At 33.9% G+C, this 16,111-nt stretch overlaps 1 protein-coding gene across 19 annotated transcripts in view; it reads right to left on the bottom strand.

The window, feature by feature from the left end:
• Positions 1-771: 771 nt before the first annotated feature.
• The window catches only part of ADAD1 (adenosine deaminase domain containing 1), a 74,424-nt gene continuing 59,084 nt past the window's right edge, over positions 772-16,111 (bottom strand). For all 19 annotated transcript variants that reach the window (XM_054484962.2, XM_054484958.2, XM_054484963.2 and 16 more), the window contains 3 exons: positions 14,878-15,115; positions 9,140-9,269; positions 772-930 (listed from right to left, as the gene is read on the bottom strand). In XM_054484962.2, coding sequence (XP_054340937.1) covers positions 817-930; positions 9,140-9,269; positions 14,878-15,115 — 482 coding nt within the window. In that variant the 3' untranslated portion in view covers positions 772-816. The remainder of the gene's footprint in view (positions 931-9,139; positions 9,270-14,877; positions 15,116-16,111) is intronic.

Genomic DNA, 16,111 nt, shown 5'->3' with positions numbered 1-16,111 from the left:
AAAAGTAAGTAAACTTTCCCTTTTTTCTTTCTAATCACTGTATAAACATATACAGATATAAAGCTAAGCAGTCTTTTACTGACTTATAAATTAGAAATCCCTGTTAATCTAAATTATAAATAATTAAATCGCATTTGGTACAGATAGATCTTGTAGAACAGTTGAAAATGGGCAATCTTACTTAATGCACATGATAATCCTCTATTAATAGAATAACTACTTTATCAAACTATTCCTTAACATGGTTAATATTTTTCTACATGTATATGTGCAGTTTGCATTCATGAACTCCTTTAACATGAGAGCTGATGTTTTAGGTATTGTTTCTTTACTAACACCTAGCATGGTGACTGGCAAATATTAGGCAGTCAAATGTTTGTTGAATTCATCAATGAGCACAAATCATTATTTTTATTCTTGACTTCCAATATTTAATTTTTAAAAAACTGAGTGAGATGCCAGGATACAGTGTTGAATATGGTAGCCATATGGACAGCTTTAAAGCAAAAACTTAAAAGCAAATCTCTATTAAACTACAAAAAGGAAAATGGCTTTACAATATCTGTCAAAATAAATACAAAATGGCTACATATTCAAACACGTAAGTCCTTTTCTGAGAAAATGAAGAAGTAAAAAGCCCTAATGTTTCAATGTAATTGGCAGGAATATTTAGAAATTTTCAGCAATCATTGCACATTGCTGTTGTTAAGACTCTGATTCTGAAAGTTGAAAACCACCAATATTTTAAAAACATTTTTACTAGTCAAAACACACCAAACAATACAAGATTTTTAATGTGATAAGGGATTGCCTATTTCACATGTTAAATTGCTCTATGCAGGGAGATTTCACAATCCAGGATCCATAGCCATGTTGTTGTAAGTAGGATTTCAACTTACATTTAGCTTCTTGATAGGAGGCAGACATACACTAGAGAAGAAAGAAAAAACGAATTACAGAAAACAGGCAGCATTTGATTTCTGAAAAGTAGCCCCAATACTGTTTCTTTAGCTTGAAATTTTTAAAAGTTAATCAAAGTCTTTTTTAATTCCTATATTTTATTATTTGTGAAGCTAAAAAATTTCCTTCCCAACACTCCTAAAGGGCAATTATTCTTTTTTTTTTTCCTAAGAGCCAAGATCTTATTCTGTCATGCAGGATGGAGTATGGTGGCATGATCACTGAATTCCTGGGCTCAAGCCATCTTCCAGCCTCAGCCTCCTGAGTAGCTAGGACTACAGGCATGCACCACCGTGCCCTGCTATTTTTTATTTATTTTTTGTAGAGGCAAGGTCTTGCATGTTGCCCAGGCTGGTCTTGAACTCTTGGCCTCAAGCGGTCCTCCCACCTTGGCTTCTCAAAGCGCTGGTAGTATAGGCATGAACCACCACACCTGGCCAGTTTTTCTTCTTCTTTTTTTAACATTTTCAATTAAAAGATTAATCATACTAATTGCAGACAATTTGAAAAACAGACAAAATACAAAGAAGGAAATAAAAATTATCAGTAATCACAAAACTCCATGGTGGCAGATAAAACTAATGGTGGTAGATAGCCACCATTAATATTTTGGCGAATTTTCATTTTTTATAAATGAAAATATAAATGAACTTTTAACAAGCTGGTTTTATTAAGATACAATTTACATACCATGAAATTCATCCATTGTTAAATGCATTGTTTGGTGTTTTTAAATGAATTCATAGAGGCATGTAAATATCAGCATAGTCCAGTTGTGAAACAAATCTCTCACCTCTAAAAAGTTCCACTGTACTCACCTTCAGTCCTGGTGCCAGTACCAGCCCTAAACCCAGACAACCATGAATCTACTTGCTGTCTCTAGAGTTTTGCTTTTTCTAAAAAATTCATATAAATTAACTAACACAATAAGGATCCTGTTGTGTCAGGCTTCTTTCAGTTCATTTATGTTGTTTCATGTATCAGTAGCTTGTTCCTTTTTATTGCTGATTAATATTCCATTGTAGGGGTATAATATTCCATTGTAGGGGTATAACACATTTTGTTTATGTATTCACCAGCTGATTAACATTTGAATTGCTTCCAGTTTTTGGCTTTTCTGAATAATGCTATTATAAACACGCATGTAAATACCAGTGGAATTGCTGATCACACATTTACCATCTTAAGAAAATGTCAAACTGTTTTCCAAAGTGGCATTTTCTCATAGTCTGTAGTTTGTATTTTCATTTTCTTAATGATGAATTTCGAAAAGCAAGCATTTTATTTTGGAGTCAAGTGATCAATTTCTTTTTGGGTTATACTTTTGGTATCATATCTAAGAAATCTTTCTCTAATAATATAAATATTTTCTAATTTATATTTAATAATGTAAATATTTTTTCATATTTTATTTGAAAGTTTTATAGTTTTAGCTCTTACAGTTAGATCTAAAGTCCACTTTGAGTTAATTTTTGTGTATGACTGACATAAAGATCTAAGTTAATTTTTTATTTTACCCACGCATATCCCACCATTTTAGCACTATTTGTTGAAAAAATGATTCTCCCATAGAATTGGCACTTTTGTACAAAAGCAATTGATCATATGTGTATAGGTTTATTTCTGTTCCATTGATCTATATTTCTATTATTATATCAATACATTGTCTTAATTACTATAGCCTTATTGTAAGTTTTGAAAGTAGGTAAGTTTTCCAACTTTCTTCTTTTTCAAAATTCTTTTGGCTCTTAAATGGCCTTTAGATTGCGCTGGGTGCGGTGGCTTACACCTGTAATCCCAGCACTTTGGTGGGTGGAGCACTTGAGGTCAGAAGTTCGAGACCTGCCTGGCCAACATGGTGAAACCCCATCTCTACTAAAAATACAAAAAATTAGCCGGGCGTGGTGGCGGGTGCCTGTAATGCCAGCTACTAGGGAGGCTGAGGCAGGAGAATCACTTGAACCCAGAAGGCAGAGGTTGCAGTGAGCCGAGATCATGCCATCACATTCCAGCCTGGGTGACAGAGCAAGACTCCGCTTTAAAAAAAAAAAAAAGTCCTTTGGATTTCCATATCAATTTCACAATCAGCTTGTCAATTTCTACACAAAACCCTGCTGGAACTTTAATTTTGCATTGAAACTATAAATTAATTTGGAGAGAAGTGACATCCTAATACTGTTTTCCAACGCATTATGATGGTACATCTCTCCATTTACTTAGGTCTCCTTCAATTTCTCTCATCTATGTTTCATCATTTCCAGTGTACAGGTCTTGTGTTTCTTTTGTTAAATTTATTCCTCTGTGTTTACACACGAACACACACAAACACACACACACACACACAAATGTACACGTCTGGTGCTATTATGGATGAAGCTGTTTTTTCAATTTTTTGAGCATTCATTCCTACTACATAAAAAATTTATTTTTCTATATTGCTCTTATATCTTGTGACCTTGCTAAAGTCACATATGATCCAGTTGTTTGTTTTTGGTAGTTGCCAAAAATATTTTAGCTACAAGATGATACAATTTAGGAATATTTCTTCATCCTTTACAGTATAGATACCTTTTAATCTCTTTTTCTTGCCGTGCTGCACTGGCTAGGACCTAGAGAACAGTGTTGAATACAAGTGCTGAGAGCACACATTCTTGCCTTCTTCCCCAATCTTGAGTAGGGAAAGGAGTTATTCAGTCTTTTCACCATTAAGCAGAATGTCAATGGTAGGCTCTTCATTGATGCCCTTTATGAAGGTGAGGAAGTTCACTTCTATTCCTTGTTTGTTCAGTGTTTTTATTGTGAATGGGTGCTGGACTTTGTCAAACGCATTTTGTATGTCTTTTGAGATAATTATACAAATTTTAAACTTGAATTTATTCATATGGTGTGTTACATAAAATAATTTTCTGATCTCAAATCAACCTTGTATTCCTGGTATAAACCTTCTTGGTTGTGGAGTATAATCCTTTTTGTATGTTGCTGGATTTGGTTTGTCAATATCTTGCTAAGGATTTTCACATTTATTTTCATGAGAGAGATTGGTTTGTAGTTTTCATTTCTTGTAATGTTTTCTTGCCCACTTTTGGTACCAGGGTAACAATGGACTTGTAAAATGAGTAGAGAAGTGTTTTCTCCTCCATTTTCTGAAAGTGCTTTTGTAGGATTTGTGTTATAGTTTGCTTATATGTTTGACAGAATTCACCAGCAAAGTCATATACGTGTCTGAGATTTTCTTTAGGAAAATAATTTAATTAGTAATTCTATTTCTTAAGTTCTATTTGGATATTCTAAGTCAGCTTTTATGATTTGTGTCTTTCTAGGAATATGTCCATTTCATCTAATGTGTCTGCTGACAAACAGTTGTTCACAATCCCTTATAATAATTTTAAGCTTCTTAAGGTCTGTAGTGATGACCATTTTTTTTAAAATTCCAGATTTTGATAATTTGTGTTATCTGTTATTTTTTTCTTGGTTAATCTAGCTAAAGGATTACCAAGTTTAACTTTTTAATGAACCAAATTTAGATTTTTCCTACTATTTTTTTCTATTTTCAATTTCACTGATTTCTATTCTGATTCATTACATTTCATTATTTCCTTCCTTCTACTTACTTTGATTCTGATTTGCTCTTCTTCTTCTGGCTTCTTGAACTGGAAGCTCAAATAACCGATTTTTAAGACTCTTTTCTAATATAAGCATTTAAAGCTATACATTTCTAAGTACTTATTTATATAGTCATTCCTTGGTATCCATGGGGAATTGGTTCGAGGACCCCCTAGAAATACCAAAATCTGCAGATGCTCAAGTCCCTTATATAAAATGACATAGTATTTGCATATAACCTAGGTACATTCTCTCATATACTTTAAATCACCCCTAGATTATTTATAATACCTAATACAATATAAATTCAATGTAAACAGTTGTTATACTGTAGTTTATTTGTATTATTTTTACTTTTGTATTTTTTTTTTTTTACTTTTCCTTTTCTTCCCCCAAATATTTTCGATCCATAGTTGGTTGAATCTGAGGATGCATAACTTATGGATACAAATGGCCACCTGTATTCCATAAATTTTAATATATCACATTTCACTTTCACTTAGTTCAAGATATTTCTTAGTTTTCCTAATAATTTCTTCCTTGAACCATGAGTTATTCAGAGGCAAGTTAACTTCCAAATATATAGCAATTTCTCATATTTCATTCTGTTCTTGATTTCTAATTTAATTCCACAGTGGTTAGAACAACTTGGCATGATTTTAATCCTTTTAAGATTACTGACACTTGCTTTATGACCTATGCTGAAGAATGCTCCATGTGGGCTTGAAAAGAACATATATTCTGCTGTTGTGTAGAGTGTTTTCTACAGGTCAGTGAGTTTTGATTGGTTGGTAGTGTTCAAGTATCCTATATTTTTACTGATTTTCTGTGGAGTTGTTCTATCAATTACTGACAAAGGAGAATTAAAACCAACTACAGTTGCTGAATTGTCTATTTTACTTAACAATTCTGTCAGATTTTGCTTGTGTATTTTACGGCTTTGTTGTTACACCCACATACACTTATCTTTCTGATGTACTGACCTTTTTACCACTGTAAGATGTTGCTCTTTGTCTCTAGCAATATTTCTCCTCTTCATGTATATTTAATATTAATATAAACATTCCAGCTGTCTTGTTATCATTTACATGATAGGTCTTTTTTCATCCTTATAACTTGCAATTTATTTGAGACTGAATTTATAACGTGTCTGTTGCAGACAGCATATATTTGAATCAGGCTTTTTTTTAACCCAATCTGACAATCTGTCATTTGACTGGAACAGTTAGTCTACTTTATTGTAATTATTGATATGGTGAATTTATATCTGCCATTTTACTATTTATTTCTCACATCTTATGTCTTTTTACAATTTCTCTGCTTTTTCCTTACTGTCCTATAGTTTAAGAAAAATGTTTTACTGAACTATTTTAATCCTTTTGTTGGTATTTTATCAATAGTTTTTCATTTATTTTCTTCATGGTTACATTAGGAATTACAATATACCTCTTTACCTTACATATTTGATTTCAGATTCATACTGGCTTACGGCAAAACAGCAACTTTATTTCAATATAGAGCGATTTCTTACCAAATCCTTTGTTATATTGTCATATATACTGCATCTAAGTTATAAACTCAACAACACAGTGTTGTTTTAAACAACTTTTTAGAAAGAAAATAAGGGCAAATATATAGACATGCACGTACACATACTCATAGGTCTCATGTTTATCCACATAATTATCATTTTCAGTATTTATTATTCCTTCCTGGGGATTTGCTATCATTTGGTATAATTTTTTCCAAGCCTCAAGTGCTTTCTTTGGAATTCCATTTAGGGAAGTACTGCTAACAACACATTTTCTTAATGTTAGTTTAACCTGTGAATGTTCTTATTTTGCTTTTATTTCTGAAGGATTATTTTCCTGGATATAGAATCCTTGGTTGCCAGGATTTTTCCTTCAGCACCTTGAACCTGCCATTATACTGTCCTTTGGGCCTCCACTGTCTCTTTTATAACAGCTTTGTTAAGATATAATTCACAAGTCACAAAATTTACCCTTTAAAGTGTACAATTCAGCTTTCAGTATATTCAATAATTTGTGCAGCCATCACCATTAATTTTAGATATTATCCATCATCCCAGAAAGAACTTTGTATCTATTAGCAGTCACTCCTAATTCTTCCCCCTCTAGGGCCTGAAAACCACTATTTTCTGTCTCTATGCATTTGCCTATAATAGACATTTCATATAAATCAAACCATATGATATGGGGCCTATGCATTCTTTCACTTGACATAATATCTTATTGTATCTGGGCTCTCAATTATATTCCACTGTCTATATGCCAGTACCACACTGTCTTGATTACTGTAGTTTTATAGAAAGTTTTGAAATTAAGAACTATATATTTTTCAACTTTTTTTCTTTTCCAAAATTTTTTGGCTATTTTGGGATGGCCTCCACTGTTGCTAATAAGAAATTAACACATTAAGCCTTTGTAAAACTTCTACCATCTTCTGATCAGCTTGTATGTGGAAGAGAATGTACTGAATGTTACAGTCAGTTCTCAAGTATCCCTTGGCTTGTATCTTTGATGGGCTCTCTTGGGTATTCCCTGCACATGAGTGTAGTTTTTCAGTCCGCTAGGAAAATATGAAGAATTTACCTCAGCCCTTTCAGGGCTCTCTCATTTTCCAAATCTCCTTGTTAACTTGCTAGCTGGCCTACCACTTGCCTCCAACCAGGATGGCAACCTTGGGCCAGCAAAGTTACCAGTTTTCCCCACTCATTTCCTACCAAGTTTGGCATTTAAGCCAATAAAACTGCAAACTTTCATTCCCCTGTCCCAAATCAAGTATACCTCCTCTGAAAGCAAAGCTGCTGCTTTTGGTGGTAGCCTCACTGGATCAAAAAACTACAGTTCTTGGCACTGAAACCAGCAGAGAGGAAGAAAATGAGAATGAGAAAATGAATGAGAAAAGCCCTGGGCAAGGCCATGTACTCCTGTAATTCTTGCTCAAAATAATAGCAGTTTTTCTTCTTCTTCTTCTTCTTTTTTTTTTTTTTTAAAAAAAAAAAAAAGAGATATAGGGTCTTGCTCTGTTCCCCAGGCTGAAGTGCAGTTGTGTGATTATAGCTCACAGCAGCCTTGAATTCCTGGGCTCAAGTGATCCTCCCACCTCAGCCTCCCAAGTAGCCAGGACTAGAGCTGTGGGCCACCATGTCCGGCTAATAATAAGAGTTTGTGAGGAATACACACTTTTTAATGTTTTTTCTGCCTTTTGTCAATGTCCAGAGTTATGAAAGGTTGTTTTTGACAATTTTGTCTGGTTTTCTACTTGTTTTTATAGTGATTTACAACTTCTTTATGCCACAAAACCAGAAATAGTCTAGAAAAGCTTTTATACTTAAAAATATGTGATTATGTATACATATGCCTGTAATTAACATAACAGCTTTACAGGCTGTAATTACAGGTTGAGCATTAAGTTGGTAAAATTGGTAAAATTAAAAGACTTTCATATAATGCTATATCATTATTGGCATTAGGATAGCAAAACAGTTTACATTTAATATTTAATAATGGTAACATGGAAGTATGTTCATGTCAGCCAGGTGCGGTGCCTCAAGCCTGTAATCCCAGAACTCTGGGAGGCCGAGGTGGGTGGATCACCTGACATGAGGAGTTCGAGACCAGCCCGGCCAACGTGGCGAAACCCCGTCTCTACTGAAAGTACAAAAATTAGCCCAGCATGGTGGTGTGCACCTATAATCTCAGCTACTCAGGAGGCTGAGGCAGGAGAATTGCTTGAACCTAGGAGGCAGAAGTTGCAGTGAGCCAAGATCGTGCCATTGCACTCCAGCCTGGACAACAGAGTGAGACTCCATCTCAAAAAAAAAAAAAAGGATGTTCATGTCATATCACATAAAGAAACAGTAGATTAAAACATACCATACCCACTATGGTCTCATTTTTAAACAGACACATACACAAATACGTATATATGAGAAGGAACTGAAATAACATGCTCACATTAAAAGACTGAGTATTAACTTTGAATAGTAAGTGGAATTACAAGTATTAATAATATTTTCTGTATTTTTAAAACTTCTTCAAATTTTTGACTTAAACTTACATTATGTTTATGTAAAATATATTTTGGAAGAGAGAAAAAGGCTATGTACCTTACTTACTAAATCAGGTTCAAATCAGATGCTGAAATTAAAGTTTTTTTCACAACTTTAAAATAGAAAAATTCATATATCTTAAATAATGTATTCTTTTAGAATACTTAACATTCTATAGTTAGTACAATTAATACCATATACAGAATAAATTTTATTAACATTTTGTTTCTCTGGTATGACACAGCAGGTTTTGAGTGCTGCGTAACTTACACTGTCAAAATAAGTATATACCATACTAAAATGGCTACTTTAAATGGCAATACTTATTTACATATCTAATTTCTGACATGTTCATTTAAAAACCAATTTTACCATTACCTGGTAATATCTTATATTCAGGAAGTATTCAACAAACTTTTGCTAAGGAGAATCATTTTAAAATGACCAGATTAATGTCTTAAATTTTATTCCTATGATAACTTTATTCCTTTAAGGACTTACCTTAGCTGCATGATATGTACCAGCTTCAAGTAATTCTTTTTTTGCTTCTTTGGCAAGCAGGTTAAACCGACTTAACATTGCAGCCTTACAAAGCCGACTTGCCATTGACATACCACTTTTAAATGGGGAACTAAGCAGAGAGAAATAAAATTTTTTTTATTTCTTTTTCAGTAATTTATGTTGGCAATTGTATGGATTAAAATCAACATGGATCTACAAAATATTTCTTGATTATTTGCAATATACATAGTGATTTTTTTACATAAGAGGCATTCTTAATATTACTTTCTGAAGTAAATTTCTTAAATTACATTTTAAATTATTTAGTATTGCATCAAAAATTAATATAGAAGATTGACCTTGGAACATTTCTATTGTATGAAGCAAAATTAATCTATGATGATACAAATTAAACAGTGGTTCTATGAGGGATTCACTGGAAGTGGGTATGGAAATACTTTCTGCATTTTGACTAGAATGATGGTTACATAGGTATACAAATATATCAAAATTAATGAAATTGTATAATCTATTTTGTGTTTCACTGCGAGAAGTTTTGGCTCAATAAAAGTGTAACATATACACATAACCTATTTCACAACCCTTCGTGTATATTATGTGCATGTAGATGTGTAATTTGGGTTTCTAATGAAAGTGGGTCCCTAGATCATGAACCCTTTTGCTACTATAACTTTTCCCTTTTATTGTATCTTCTCATTAGTTGTTCTTAGGATAGATAACAAAAACAGTCAAAATCCTTCATTCCTCCTAGTTTCCAGTTATTTGCAATGTGACTTTTCAGATCCTTACATCAACAGGCATGGCTGATTTTCCCTTCCCTTGAATTTTACTAGCCTTGTGATTTGTTTTAGCAAACAGAATAGACAGCGTGATAATTCTGAATCTAGGCCTGGAGATACCTTGTGTTCTTATTTTCTTGGCACTGCTGCCTCTCCCATGTGACCCTGCTAGGACTAGCCTATTAGAGGGTAAGTGAACACAGGCTAAGATCAGCTCACCTGACCTTTAGTTGACCAACAGTTGACCCCAGATGTGTGGGAAAGCCCAAGAAAATCCAGAAAAACCATTCAGCTGACTCAAGAACTTCCAAGTAGTAATAATAAATAGTTGTTTTAAACAACTAAGTTCTGAGGTAGTTTATACATAGCAATAGCTAACATACACTCATGTGTACAAAATCTATTGATTTCTACATATTAATTTTCCACCATGACACTTTTGTTGCAGTGGTTTTGATAATTTTCTTGATTTTTGGATATAAATACCATCTTCAAAGAGTGATAATTGTAACTCCTTCTTTCCAATATTTTCTCTCTCTCATTTCCCTTGTCCAAATGTATTAATGCCTCCAGTAAAATGTTGAGTAACAGCAATAACAGTAAATAATGTCTTGCTCTGAATGTTAGTGGGAATGCCTCTGACATTTTATCAATCATGATAATATTTTTTGACTAATAAAGATATACTTTATCCTGTAAAAAAACTACCTAGATATTCCTTTTTATTGAGTATCTTAATCTAGAATAGTTGTAGGGCTAAATTATTTATGCACCTTCTTAGAATTTATAGAGATAAACATATGGTATCTTCCCTAGATTAATTAATATGACACATTAGTAAGAGTTTCTAGTCTGGTATTATTTCTATTATGTTACTATCTTAGTATTCCTAGAAAAAATGCCAGTTGGTGTTACTGTATAAAATATATTATTGTAATGTGCTGTTAAATTCTGCTCCCTGATCTTTTATACAGCAATTTTTCTTGGATATAGGTGAGTTTGGTCTGTAATTTTGTGTGGTGGAGAGAAGGAGCAGCAATTTTTTTTGTAAACTTTTAAGTTCAGGGGTACATGTGCAGGTTTTTTATATAGATAAATGTGTGTCATGGGGGTTTGTTGTACAGACTATTTCATCACCCAAGTATTAAGCCTAGTATGCATTAGTTATTTTTCCTGATCGTCTCCCTCCTCCCACTCTCCACCATCTGAAAGGCCTCATTGCGTGTTGTTCCCCTCTATGTGTCCATGTGTTCTCATCATTTAGCTCCTACTTATAAGAGAGAACATGCGGGATTTGGTTTTCTGTTCCCGCGTTCATTTGCTAAGGATAGTGGCCTCCAGCTCCATCCATGGCCCTGCAGAGGACATGATCTCATTCTTTTTTATGTCTGCATAGTATTCCATGATGTATATGTACCACATTTTCTTTATCCAGTCCATCATTGATGGACATTTGGAATGATTCCATGTCTTTGCTATTGTGAATAGTGCTGCAATGAGCATATGCGTACAAGTGTCTTTATAATAGAATGATTTATATTCCTTTGGGTATATACCCAGTAATGGGATTGCTGGGTCAAATGGTATTTCCATCCTTAGGTCTTTGAGGAATTGCCACACTATCTTCCACAACGGTTGAACTAATTTACACTTCCACCAATAGTGTATATGTGTTCCTTTCTCTCCACAACCTCACCAGCATCTGTTTTTTGACTTTTTGATAATAGCCATTCTGATTGGTGTGAGATAGTATCTCATTGTGGCTTTGATTAGCAATTTTAAAAAATCAGATTTAAGTATCAATCATATACTTGTTTCATAAAAGTATTTGGATGCTTTCTATCTTTTTTGATAGCACTGGAATTATCTGCTTTTTAAAGGTTTAGAAAAAAACCCTATGAACTACCTCAGAATGGTACTTTGAGGAACAGTTAAGGTGCCTTCTTGGTAACTTTCTCATGAAAATAACGTTTATTGGTGGCTCACGCCTGTAATCTCAGCACTTTGAGAAGCCAAGGCAGGCGGATCATGAGGTCAGGAGATAGAGACCATCCTGGCTAACACGGTGAAACCCCCTCTCTACTAAAAATACAAAAAATTAGCTGGGTGTGGTGGCGGGCGCCTGTAGTCTCAGCTACTTGGGAGGCTGAGGCAGGAGAATGGCGTGAACCTGGAAGGTGGAGCTTGCAGTGAGCCGATATCGTGCCACTGCACTCCAGCCTGGGCGACAGAGCAAGACTCCGTCTCAAAAAACAAAACAACAAAAAAAGAAAATAACGTTTATATTTGTCCTCCTTCTATATATAAGTTTTGCAAGTAATGTTTTCCTAGAAATTTATCCATTTCATTCAGGTTTTAAATTCTATTTGTGTGGTTACCTAAAATAGCTTATGATCCTCTCAATTTTCTCTATTTCTGATTGCATCCTTATCATTTTATATGAGATTGGTGATTTTTCTTATCAGCATTTTATAAGTAATTCTGACTTTTTTTGTTTTTTAAAGCTCTTTTCTTTATATTTCTAATTTTTTCTATCATTTATTGTTACATGCATTTAAGGCTCTGACTTTTCTATTCAGCTTTGTTTAAACTGTATAACCTACAAGTTCTGATATGTAATATTTTCAATATCCCTATTTTCTAAATATTCTGCAATTTCAGTTTATATTTCCCCTTTGAACTAGGAGTCAGAATTTTTCCAGTAAAAGCAGTTCCTAATATTCTGGTTTGTTATTCACAGTTTTATGTCATCATAATCAGAGAATATGTCTACATTGATTCTACTTTTTGGAATTTGTTATTTTCTTTGTCGTTTAACACACGGTCAGCTTTTTGTTAGTGTTCTATAGTTTCTTGAGGACTAGGTACTTTTTATGATGCAGAGTTTAAAGTAATGAAATCTACCTTACTGTTATTTAAAACGGCTATATATTTGTTTACTGTTTTGTCCACCTGATCTACCATGAACTGAAAGAGGTGAACTGTTGTCTCTACTAGTAGTGTGTTCCTAGTTTTCCTTTCCTCTTGTCATCTATAATTTCTGCTTTGTGAATGTGGCTATGTCACTTTCTGCATAAACATTCTTAACTGTTCTGTCTTCCGTATGAATTGTACTGTTTATATTGCTAAGGTTTTTTTTGTCTTATTGTAATGTTTTGAGACTGAATTATACCTTGTCTAATATTTAGACTATATATTCTGGCTTTTTTTGTTTTTTTTTAAAAGATGGAGGCTCGCTTTGTTGCTCAGGCTGGAGTGCAACGGTGAAATCTCAGCTCACTGCAACCTCCGCCTCCCGGTTTCAAGTGATTTTCCCTGTCTCAGCCTCCCAAGTAGCTGGGATTACAGGCACCTGCCACCATGCCCAGCTAATCTTTTGTATTTTTAGTAGAGATGGGGTTTCGCCGTATTGGTCAGGCTGGTCTCAAACTCCTGACCTCAGTTGATCTGCCCGCCTCAGCCTCCCAAAGTCTTGGGGTTATAGGCATGAGCCACTGCACCTGGCCTCTGCTGTTTTTTTTATTTGTAATTACTTGGCAAGTATTTGGCCGTAAAAAGTGTTAAGCTCACACACTTAATTTCATCTTTGTTATGCCATTATTTTATGTCTTCAGTGAATAATTTTTTGATGTCTTTCATATAAGACCTGTTTGTCTGTATGTTTAGTTGAGTCTGTTATTAATAGTAAAGCACTTGTTTATGCTGGCCTAAGTCATTTGATAATAGTATAATTCATCCTAGTTAAAATATCAGTGTTATGCTTAACTGAGTTCATACTAAGAAACGTTTATGGGTTTGTCTTTTTTTCTTTTCCTTTTTGAGATAGGGTCTCACTCTATTGCCCAGGCTGGAGTGCAGTGATGCAATCATAGTTCACTGCAGCCTAAAACTCCTAGGTTCAAGTGATCCTCCTGTCTCAGCCTCCCAAATAGCTGGAACTCCAGGTATGCACTCCCATTCCTGGTTAGTACTTTTTATTTTTTATAAAAAAGACTGGGTCTCTCACTATGTTTCCCAGATTGGTCTTGAACTCTTGGCTTCAGGCCATGCTCCTGCCTCAGCCTCCCAAACTGCTAGGATTACAGGTATGAGCTTTCTTGACTGCTAAGAAACATCTGTATGTGGTCTTCATTTAAATTTGTCCTTCACAAAGAAAGCAATTTTAAGCAATTAAATTTTTAACATTATTCACTGCCTCATTACAAATGTATGTTCACACTAAAAGAACAGTGTTACTTTTACTTAATAATCAATGGCAGAGACATTATGAAGAAATGTCTAGAAGGCACAGAGCATCATAGTTAAGAACAAGGGCTTTGAAAATAAAATGTCTGGGTTAGAATCCAAGCTGTGTCATTAACTACTTGGGTAACCTTAGACAAGATATTTAACTTAGCTTGAGTCTCAGAAACTGTAAAAAATAAATAAATAAAACCACTCAACCTACAGGGTTATTATAAGAAGACAGTATAACACAGTACCATAGTTCTTACACGTAAGGGTACATAAGTAATATTTGGAAGAGCATATAAAAATATAATTTCTGAGCCCCAGATCCAAAGTCAGATTCAGTAGAAGAAACTGAATTTCTAAAAAAATTTACATGATTTTAATACTAATGGTATGAAATTACAGTTGGAGAAACATAGGTTATGGAGCCAGATTCCTTGGGTTTGAATGGTGACTCTGCCATTTAGTATGTAATTTCAGTAAGCTATATAACTTCTCCACGTCTGTCTTCTCATCAGAAAAAAAATTTTAAATTTAAAAATTTTTTAAATCAGTACAATGCCTGCAACATAGTCACATTCGACTAATGATAATAATTATTGTTCAGAGTTCAATAAATGGTATCCAAAAGAGTTAGAATAAAAACTGCAATAAAATGTCTTCTTTTGCTTAAGTAATATATGGTTTAAAGAAATTAGTAATTTTAACCTTTTAGTGATCTTCCCACTCAGGCCATCCACAATCTCCAAAGAAACATCTCCTTGTGCCCAATTCAGACTCAAAAATTTATATTCCAAGTTCATTTGAAGTGGATATGCAGAGGGTACTAAACTAATATGAGGTCTGTTGACTAAGTAAAACATTGGAAGTTTTGAAGTGAGTGCATCATCAACACGTTGCTTTATAGCGATTTCTAAGCCTCTGGTATCACTGCAATTCCCATCACCTAGAAAGCAAAAACAAAACACTCAAGTTCAATATTAAAAGACCATTCCAAAATAAAACAAATGAAATGATTGGAAATCGTCTAAAGCCCATTTCTCTATCCTTTATCTTTCAACCTTCCCTTTCCTAGTTCTACTCTCTTAGCATCTACTCCATATTCTTAACCAGAACCAGAACAAGGTAATAACAGATTTTCCATTTTAAAAAAGACTCTGATACAGAAAATAATGAAAGGTCCCTCTACTGAATATTAGCAAAGAGTCACAGCTGCTCAGAAACTGGAACTTTAGTAATTGACTCAGAAATCTGGTACATCCAGATTTGTCGACTGCATTGTATGCTGATTTCTTGCAAGTGCAGTTGACAAATCTGGATGAGAAATAATTGGTGAAAGTGAGTTACTTTCAAACATCTAGGGGCCACAAATTACAACTTTGCCAATACCACGATGCTTCAATTTCACAATGCAAAATAATTTAAAGAATGACCATTTCTGGTTAAAACTGTGCCAAAACCAAAAGCTTTGAATTCTCAGTTATAATAATTATTGAAGGAGAGATCTCAAAAAGATGCAATGTTACTACTAAAAAACAGTGAGCTGCATCAAACTTAAAACAGAAGTTAGGAAGCAGTCATTCTTATTTAAAAAACAGTAATTCTAAAGCGTATCTCTTTCTTCCTCAGAAGGTCAGAAGTTCTTGCAACAACAGAATCTTTGTAAACCACTAGACATATTTCACAAATAAAGTTTTGTGTCCTTATCATTAAAATTGTTGAGATAGTTACTAGGGCTGCATTATGACTATCTGGGCACTAGAAAATGATGTAAAAAGGACATGTACTGCTTTTGGTATCCTTTTTCTAAACACTTCCTTAAGTGTTTATCAAGAGTGACAAATGATCAAGACAAAACAAGAGTGACAAAAGAAAACTAATCAAATAAAAATATACTTGGGCACAGAATAAAAGTTGGAAAAAATAAGGAGTGAGGAATAGT

This window comes from Pongo pygmaeus, chromosome 3, assembly GCF_028885625.2.
Source record: "Pongo pygmaeus isolate AG05252 chromosome 3, NHGRI_mPonPyg2-v2.0_pri, whole genome shotgun sequence".
In the NCBI taxonomy this organism is placed as follows: domain Eukaryota; kingdom Metazoa; phylum Chordata; class Mammalia; order Primates; family Hominidae; genus Pongo; species Pongo pygmaeus.
The sequence above is the reverse complement of the archived record's forward strand: the minus strand, read 5'-3'. Positions and strand labels throughout refer to the sequence as shown.